At 34.9% G+C, this 10,069-nt stretch overlaps 2 protein-coding genes across 2 annotated transcripts; both read right to left on the bottom strand.

Annotated features, from left to right (window-relative positions):
* Positions 1–1,836: 1,836 nt before the first annotated feature.
* On the bottom strand, positions 1,837–3,750 carry LOC125204744 (uncharacterized). Its single transcript, XM_048103466.2, has 2 exons — positions 3,672–3,750; positions 1,837–3,037 (listed from the first exon to the last, which is right to left on the bottom strand). Exon 2 carries the CDS (start codon positions 3,020–3,022, stop codon positions 2,045–2,047), a length of 978 nt encoding a protein of 325 aa, XP_047959423.1. The 5' UTR covers positions 3,023–3,037; positions 3,672–3,750; the 3' UTR covers positions 1,837–2,044.
* A 2,415-nt stretch (positions 3,751–6,165) lies between these two features.
* LOC125205111 (putative late blight resistance protein homolog R1A-3) lies at positions 6,166–8,994 on the bottom strand. The gene has a single exon (XM_048103926.2). The coding sequence runs from the start codon at positions 8,881–8,883 to the stop codon at positions 6,205–6,207; it is 2,679 nt and encodes an 892-aa protein (XP_047959883.2). The 5' UTR covers positions 8,884–8,994; the 3' UTR covers positions 6,166–6,204.
* Between the last annotated feature and the right edge of the window lie 1,075 nt (positions 8,995–10,069).

The following is a 10,069-nucleotide window of genomic DNA, read 5'->3' as shown; positions in this document are numbered from 1 at the left end:
CAAGTACCAATTATTAAGAATATAATATTAGGTTTAGATTAAATCCAATATTTAACACTTTCAAACAAAATTCAATAAAAAATTTCAATAAAATAGCTGTAGTTTGGATTTGGACTGCATGGGCTGGGCTAGGTGATGTCATTGGGCTGCACTAATTAACAATATTAAAATAAACTTGGCATTTTCACATATATAACAATTTAAATTAAAAATCTACTTGAAAATTAAATAAGTGATCATTAAAAGCCCTAATTCTTCTTCTTTGATGTAGGGAGTTTGCTTCACGAATCTACCACCAGAAATCACGACCGGCGTCCTCTCACGGCTCTCTCTCCAAAGCCGTGCAATCAGCAAGTGCGTTTGCAAAGCATGGCCCAGTCCGATGATTTCGTCAAATTTCATCTTTCCAAAATCAAAACCCCACCCGTCCTAGCTCGCTTAATATCAACCGAACTAGGGAGTTGTTTGTTTGGAGGGACTACCTTTGTTTTAGCTATTGCACATGGGTGGCAATGAAATTGTCATCTAATTAATGAAGAAGTACCAAGTCGAAGAATCTTGGACTATAGAATATAGGTTTAGTACTATTTATTTTGATCAGATTAAATTGCCATTTTTTCATCCCATCAAAGCTTTCAAAAAAGGAGACATTTTTATGTTGCTGGACGAGAAGAAGCTCATCTACCATTCCAACAAGACAAGAACTATTCAACCAGTTGATATGTGTAAGGATGCAGCTGGAGAGCATTACTTTACTCATGCTATGATTTTCACTCCTAGCTTTTTCTCGCCAGAGAGTTTTGGATTTGAGAATGTTATCTCACTTTATTTCATTATATTAATCTACATTTTTGTGTACATGTGTTATAGGAGTTGTGTCCGTGTCTAAGGTTTCAAGTAAGTCATGTGGCTATTTATGTCCCTTAAACAATGGCTTATGTCTAACAATAAGATAATCATTTCTAACAAAAAATACTTGAACTGCCCATATACTAAAACCAGCTGACTTCATCTCGATGTCAACAACGAGGAAATTCCCGTGTCGCAGTACTTAGTGTTGTTCCGAATGCACCACCACCACAAACCACCTTCAACAAGTGCCAACACAGACAACGTGGCCAACACCGCCACCACAACCACCCATCACTCGCTGAAGCAGCCGAGGGAATTATGCAGCAGAGGCGCGCAAACACCTCCCTGATCCGCATATAAGGAAGTGAAGATTGTCCATTACAGACAATTCAGATTATGCTTATATTTAAAATTTTCAAGCCAACTTAAAATAATCATTTTCATGCAATTATTATCATATATACTTGGTTTAAAAAAAAACTGAATCAGCCAGCAAAATGAAAATATGACCAATTTATGCTAACATTATAATTAAATCCTTCCTAATCACATTTTACATTCACACATAGCACAAGTAACCAAAGAGAGACAATGTGTCTTGGTCTGTTTGTGCAACGTATGAGTCCTCGTCCCCCATTAAATACACCATTTTTATATAAAACTGTCTTTAATTAACATGTTTTCAATATTTATAATCTTTTATTACTAAATTATTTAAAACTAATGTATATCAAATTAAAGTTATTGTTATGAGTACATAGAATATTTGTACTTTGAAATAAATGAAATTAAGAAAAATGGAAAATAGCGAGAGATGAGAGGGAAAATGGGGGAAGACACAAGGAATCAGAGAGAAAAATAAAATATAAAGATTAAAATGACAAAAAAGTCATAAAATAAAAGAGTAAAATGGTGCCAAATTAGTGCAAAAATAGTACGAAATAAGAATGAAAATAGTGCTAAAACTGTGCAAATAGTGCAAAATAGTGCGAAAATAGTGCAAAAGCACGATAGAGATATTATTATACAAACATGAAACATCCATCTGAAAATAGAAAGCAATGTACAAAACCAAGATAGAAACATTCCTAGATGAAGATAAATATCAAACTTAGTCCCAAATTAACATTAACATTAAACTAAACGAGAGAAGAGTCATTTTGATGCCGGCATAGTTAAACTTGGATCAGTTTTAAGGAAATGATTCTTTATATTTACCTACAAACTCCAACAACAGATCTCGTAAGTCCTTTTCGTCCCCAGTATACTCCCAAGTCACTACATCACCGACATCTAACATGCCGGAATCATGATCTAGTTCATCCAAGGTCCCATAATTCACTACTTTCACCATGTATCCTGATTCCAGGATTTTCGAGTCGCACATCCAAGCAATTGTCTGATCCAATGAGCCTAGTTGTGCTTCTTTCAACTTGTTTCTCCGTGCAAGAAGATTTACATTGCTCACAAATACTCTCCCTGCTTTCTTGCGATTTGTGATGGTGACACTCACAAGCGAAGGGTTATATTTGATGAGCAAACATAGCACAAGTAACCAAATACTGCAACATCTAAAGAGAAACAATGTGTTGTTGCGCATTCCTTCGTCTGCTGGTGCAACGTCGTCATCGGATGAAGACTCATCAGATGAAGAAGTCTCATCAGATGAATAAGCCTCGTCAGATGAAGATGAAGAAGCCTGCCCGGAAACATAAGCTGGTAGTTCCAGAAAAAGATCCACCAAGGCTCCACCATTGCTGAATTTCACCCTCACTTTCCAATATGAGGAACTGCAGATGCTACGAGGACATGTCAAGTCCAACGAAATAGATCTGAGTTCCCTGAAGTTCCGAAGGAATGAGAAGAACCCCAACTCCTTAATCAGTGAGGACTTGATGAACTCAATCATTTCTTCTCTGGTAAAGCCTGCCAGCTTAGGGAGAAGTTCACAGATTTCATCTGCTGATTCGGTAGACCGTATTGTACTTGGAAGAGTCAAATGAACAGATCTCAATTCATAAATAGCCAAAGCAAAACGCTTCGAGACAAGGGAGTATCTGCACAGATGCTTTAGGTCATCAATCCGGCTTAATATCAACAAGAGTAGTTCCTCCGGGATGCAAGCAAAGTGATCGACCCCATTTCCTTCTTCCATTTTCGCTTGTTTCATTTTTCAAATAACGGCCTAAAAGGATAGATTGCAAGGTCAAAATCTCAACAATCTAACATGGCTTAAATACATACCCATGTAATGAATGTAAGGATGGAGGCAATAATACAGTGACATTTCAACTGGAAAAAAACACATTAGACAGCGCGAATTGTGCATGAATTGTGCATTAATGTGCATGAATTGGGTATGGATTGTGCTTCATTGGGTACTAATTAAGTTTATTATAACATTAGACGGCGCGAATCGTGCATGAATTGTGCATTATTTGGGTACTAAGTTGGCCTTTTTGTGCAGGCACGATAGCAAGAACTAGTACATGACAAACTAGACATGAATTCGACTAAGTTGGCTTCGTAACAGTCAAATAAACATCCCAAACCAGAAATTAAGTTAAAGACACAGACAATCCTCAACAAGAGATCATGATAGCAAGATCAAAACAAGACAATATCAAACATGAATAAAGAGGAAGGAGATTATGAAAGGGCACAGAATGGATAACAGAAAACATGAAAAGATGATACAAAATAAACGCGACATCATGAATTGCCAGATCTAACTAAGATGCACAGTAGCAATGTTAATATTACATAGATCTATTATTACAGTCGAGTGCAAGAAATTAATATTGAGAATTTAAAGAAACCTCTTGGTAATAAGTGAACGAAATCTCCGATTACAAGATCCCGTGCTTGAATGCTTTAATCCAAAAATAGAAGCCATAAAATAGATGACCAGTTATTTCAATACGAAGATCAAAAAACTAATTGTAATGGAAAGAAATGGAAAGGGATGGAAATATGGGGGAAATTTTTACCTCCTCTTCTGTATGTAAATGCAATAGAAGCAGCGGCGGCGAAAAACCCTATATTCAGTATAAAATTTGGAACGCTTAAGGCGTATTTATACAAGAATCGAAGGTCATATCTCGTGTTGTCTGCCATTAAAACATGACTGCTTCATATATAGTTTGGCAATATGCATTTACTCATATTTGCCGATTAATCACAACTTTACTTTTTACAATAGTAGAATAATGGAGGCAGATACCTCCATATTTCATCAAACCAAAATTCTGATGAAATCGACCCTCCTTCAATATCAGACTCTAAAACTTAAAATAGCTTGATGGATCTAATAAAGTTATTACTCAGATCACTCAAACCAATGAGTAAATAGAGCCAACCTTTCATTGAAACTAATAGAAACAGATACCAAAGAACAAATTGGATGGGACAAGTTTAAGGCTTAACTAAAGTTTTTGTGAGTGGCAGATAAAGCTAGACCTACTTGACAGCGTTTCACCATGTCTGTGAAAATATAAGAGAAAAAATCAAAAGAAGAAAACTTAAAAATACAAAATTTTTTATGACAATGCTAAGTCTATTCCTATGTATTAGTACATCCAGAAATGTCAATTGTAAATCTGAAGAACAACTGAGTGATAAGACAAGATCTGATTCTGCTAGCACTCTTATATTTATAGAGTGCAAGATTTAATCCAACAATTAAATAAATAAAAGATTTGAGGAGATATGGTAGTTGTAGTAGGCGAAAATTTGAAGAGGAAAAATAGGGAATTCGAATTTTTAGGCTATTTATTTAGCCTATGGTTTAATTTGAATATTTCACGGAGTAGGATAAAATATCACGGAGCAGAATAAAAATAATAAACTCCCCGATCCATATGAAATAGGCGTGACTTTTTGAATCTCTACACAAGGATTCAAATTAAAATCCTAATTTAAATAGGATATGACAAGATCTTCCTAGATATGGCAAGATATGCTAGGATATTTGAATTTATTTATGGAAGAGAATAAACAAGGGATCAAATAATATAATAAAAATATCCCTTCTCCCATAATAAGAGATTTTCGAAAATCTCCTTAGATAAATATAGGGATCGAAATTTTCATGGAGAAATAAGGAATATTCGGACTTTGGATTTAATTTGGATAATTATCCCAAGCAACAATTAAATCCAAGAAAATAGAATTTCTCCTTCAATAAATAGGAGGGGTCGAAAACTCCAATAAAATAAATAATGCTCCTATTTAATTCTTACTCATCCCTTAGGAAAATAATTCACCACAATATTATTTCACCCCGCATCAAAATATTCATATATTCACATCACAAATCCACCATTCTAATTTCACCGCCACGTCGCATTTTCAACGACTTTGACCATTCCACGACCACGTCATATTTTCCAAAATCTTGACTATTCAATAGCCACGTCATATATTCAACAAGTTTGACTATTCAATTCCAAGTTTAACTATTCAACTCCACATCATTTAATCCATATATATCATAGCATTAAAAGCATTTAATGCAAAAGTTTTCACGTCTCAAAAATTAGTGTTCGAAAAAGTGGGATGTTACACTATTGGTTCGCAATCCTTTTTTCTTCTGACCGTTTTATATACCATAAAAAAACATGAATTTCAACACACCAAAAGTGGGACTGTAACAACTTGGGAAAACTTTGGGTTTCATGTGTGTTGGAAAAACAAGTAATTAATGGCCGCCCACTATTTGTTGTTTTTGGAGTTCGTAGAACTTATTTATTATGATAGAGTGCCTAGTATTATAAAGTTCCAAAAATTTATTTATTGGTGTGGTTGGATTGTCTCATATTTCCCTATAAATACAAGGGGAATAAGACATCTCAAATACACCAGAAAATATACAAGAAATATTTTTCTCTAGCTACTTCTACTTTCAATATGCCTAACCAATCTTCCTACACCTCTCTCGATTACCATCTTTGAGAATGTGGAAACAAGTTTTCTCACATCTAGAAATCTGCAGACTTAAAATTAATTTGATTTTTCTTCATTAGTCTAGCTATCATCAGCTTAAATTGACAATTGTAGGCACTAGGAAAGAAAGACTCTTGGTCACCATGTGGAAAAATGGAGTAAGGTTTTTGTTGTAGATATTTTTTCAAAGTAAAGAATCATTTTTGGGGAAGACTTGAAAGCATTTCAAGAAGTTGCATATCTAATTAAGGCCCTTTAATTTTGGGCCGATTACAAAATAAATTATTTACTAGAAATGTTTTTAGAAATTCATTTGTTTGTCTCTTTGTATGGTTTCGTTTGAACTATATTAACTTTTAGTATTCAAGCAACACAAGATCAAATATTATTGTAAGCTTAAAAAAAACTCTACATAGAGAAGACTTCAACTTCAAAGTTGGCACTTGCCAAGCTCCTTAGTGCGTCTCGAGCCTTCGAAACTACAACTCGAACATGAAGGTCTAGTTGGTCTCCATATAAATCCTCTTGTTCCTCTACTATCTTTTTAGCCGACTTCACCGCTGATTCATTGCAAAAACGCAATTCAATTGATTTCAACGTTGCTATTTCTCCCATTTCTGATGGGATCTCTTTCAGTCGATTGAAAAAAACAAGATGAAGCTTCTGGAGAACTGGAAAGTGGGATTTGTCTGATATAATCCAATCTTCTAGACCAGCACAACCGTCCAATCGTAGAAACTTGAGGCTTGGAAATTGGTCTTCAATTGTTTCCCACTTGCCTGTTTTGAAGAAACCACATTCTATTTCAAACTTCTCAAGAAGGGGCAATGAACCGATTTTTGGCATTAAGTCTTCCAACACCATACCGTCAGAGGCAAGAATAGACAACTTCTTAAGGGAGAGTGGGAACCTAATCCTAAAATATTCAGCAATTTCATTTCTGAAAATGCAGGTCAAGTTTTCCAATTTACTAAAACACTGAAGATTGTTGAGACAGTTTTCTCCCTCCATTTGTTTCTTATCATAACTTAAATGCAATTTCTTCACATTAGGAATTCTTTTAACCACCTCCTCATTCAAAATCAAATTCTTTACACCTTTGAGTGTTTGCAGATTCTCCATGACAACAATGTCATTGTCGGCACTGGAAGGATTCTGGAGAGTCAATCCGAAGAATGAAGGATTAAATATGAGATGCCGAAGTTGATGCAATTTCCAAATTTCAATCGGGAGAGGATCCGAACAGCAAATAATCAATGTGTATAGATTCCAAAGCAGATCAATCGAAGTAGGAAATTTGAAATTCTCATGAAGGCTAACCGAAAGGTATCGTAAGTTCACCAATTCAAACACATTATCTAGCATATAAGCCCTACCCGCAGTACCATCTTCATATGCATGGAGTGTCCTCAACAATCTAAGATTGTGAGGCAGTTGAACTTCTCCACTCCTCTCTTCATTATCATCCCGATCACTCCCCTCTTCATCTTCGTCACAATCACTCTCCTCTTCATTAGAGTCATAATTACATATTATGGATCGAGCATGCGACAAAGATCTCAAGACGTCACTTGTTAACAACCGTTCACTTCCAAGTACAACCCGACGTTTGCTAGTTATGGTTGGACGATCATCTCTTAAGACATGATAAAACCTTTCCTTTTCAACTTCTTTCAAGCACATATCTCTCACCAAATCATGTATTTTACAATACTTAACATTTCCAATCGACCCCAACTTATCAACTAAAACCAGATTTCTACCAACCAACTCCTTAAAGTACTCTTGCGCAATTGTTTCCAAACTTTTCCCTCTACTTGGTTTCAAAAATCTTTCAGAAATCCACAGCTTCTTGAGCATTGACACACGGATCCTCTTATCTTCCTTAAAAACACCCATATACAAAAAACATGACTTCAAATAGTTTGGCAAATAGATATAGCTCATCCTCAATGTCTTTAAGCAAAATTCATCATTATTGCTAATAACAATTGAATTTAAATTATGCTCTATAAGCTCCCAATATTCTCTCGTGAACTCAGATTTTGCCAAAAGACCTCCTATCGTAGCAATTGATAAAGGGAGCCCTTTACAAGTTGCTACAATATTCTTCCCAATATTCTCGAACTCCAGAGGACAACTTTCTTTTCCAAATACAGTTTTACAAAACAAATCCCAACTATTAGCTTCATCTAAAAAATCCATATCAACTCTAGAAGTCTCATTCAACTGACTCAAGTTTGACAGCCTAGTTGTTACAATTATCCGACTTCCATTTTCATTATCAGGAAAGAAAAATTTGATCTTCTCCCACACATCAACACTCCACATATCATCCATTATCACAAGATACCTCCTACCATATAAAAACTTGTATAGTTTTTCTCCCAATTCTTTCTCACTCACATCACTACTTGAATCACCACTTGCTTGGAAAACAACTTCTCTAAGTGTTTCTCTAACATTATATGTTTGAGAAATTGTAGTCCAAGCACGAATATCAAAATACCCCTTAACAAGTGCATTTTCAAATAAACTTCGGGCAAGAGTGGTCTTACCAATTCCGCCCATCCCCGTGATGGGGATGATTTCGCGGCCGAGTTGATATCCAGTGAGCTTATCCAAAACTTCAAGAAACACTTCATCAGAGCCCACCATCACGTTTTCCTTCACAGTAGAAGAAGACGTCAAGGCAGGAACAGGCTTTTGCTGCGGCCGAGCTTCATCTGCAACCTTCTCCACTTCAAGTTTGATCAAATTCATTTCTTCTATCACTTTCTGCAGATCTTGATAGAAGTCATGGCCCTCAACAATTGGGGATCGCTTGTCGATTTGAAGCACAATCTGGGATTCGATAACGTCCTCAGCTGCATAAATTGCATCAGCAATGCGACGCTCCAATCGATCAGCTTCTTGGCCATCAACAACAACAGGGGAAATATAAGCATCAAGAAACACCTTCAAGAAGGTAACAATTTGAGTGAGGGTTTCAACTTGTTCCGTGTCGATAGAAATGGGAGGAGAAGGATGCTTTTGAAGGGTATCTATGATATGCATAAAAGAAACTAGAACTCCATAAGCCGCCATGCTTAAAACACTTTCAAAGAAAGTTTGTTACACAGAGTTTAATATTGAAAGGTGAAATAAACCACTCTGATTTATTTCACAACTGAGAATTGAAACTTTTCAAAGGTGCAGCATTAATGAGACCAATAATTTGTGAAATGCTTACAGATAAGATTTGTGATAAGGTACACTTTATGCTCTCATCTTTGGCATGAAGCAGAATTTCTTTTTCAAAAATTGTGTACTGGATTTGGATGATGGACTTGAATTTGGGCTTTCAGCATAAAAGGGCCCAACCCGTTTTCACAATATGATTAAGACCTTATAGGCGTCTGGGCGTCTGGCGCCCACAAAGAAGTCTATCGACATTGTCAACAAGCTTCATAAGGGTTCGATGGAAAATATCATGGAATTTTAATTTTTGATCACTTTTGAGATTACCTTTTTAATACAAACATGTCTCCTTTAAACATATAGTGTTATGTAGTACATTCAATGTCACCAGTTTCCACTTCCATCAACCTAAATTAATGCCCCATTTATGTCCAATTATATATTTTACAAATATAGGCAATTTAGATTTTGTCATCTATCTATACATGCATATATAAAAGACAAAGACTAGTTTTAGCCTTATATTGAAATATTTACAAGTTATGGTATAAATTTTAATATTTATAAAATATGTCTTTATTACATAGAAAATGAAGGGTTGTTATATTTATACTATTCATAATGACATTTACGTATATTTAATATTTATATACCAAGGGGGTGATCAATTGCTAACTCATCCCTAAGTTGCTAACTATAACTCATTTAAGACCATAAGATTTTAGAAATCTTGTGGTCTACAATTTGCCATGTGTAATTTCGTTTTTCATTTTTTAATATTAAAAAGATAATAGCAAGTATCAAATTTAGGGTTTAGAAATATAATGTCAATACAGTGTATGAAATACATCAACACGAAGACATAATAATGTCAACACAATTTCATATTGACATTTTACAAGCATAATATTGACATATTATATAAGGTGTATTGACATAAATCTGTACATAAAATTTACGAAAATTCAAAAAAAAAATTAAATTTTTTCAAATTTTGACGTCGGAACATATGCATGTAGTATATCGTTGGAATCCTTATAAAATTATCTTTAATTTGATATATGTTATATGAATTTAAAGTTTTGAGATTTCT

The sequence above is a fragment of the Salvia hispanica genome, chromosome 6 (assembly GCF_029641045.1).
Source record: "Salvia hispanica isolate PSC_SH4W2 chromosome 6, Shi_PSC_v1, whole genome shotgun sequence".
In the NCBI taxonomy this organism is placed as follows: Eukaryota; Viridiplantae; Streptophyta; class Magnoliopsida; order Lamiales; family Lamiaceae; genus Salvia; species Salvia hispanica.
The sequence above is the reverse complement of the archived record's forward strand: the minus strand, read 5'-3'. Positions and strand labels throughout refer to the sequence as shown.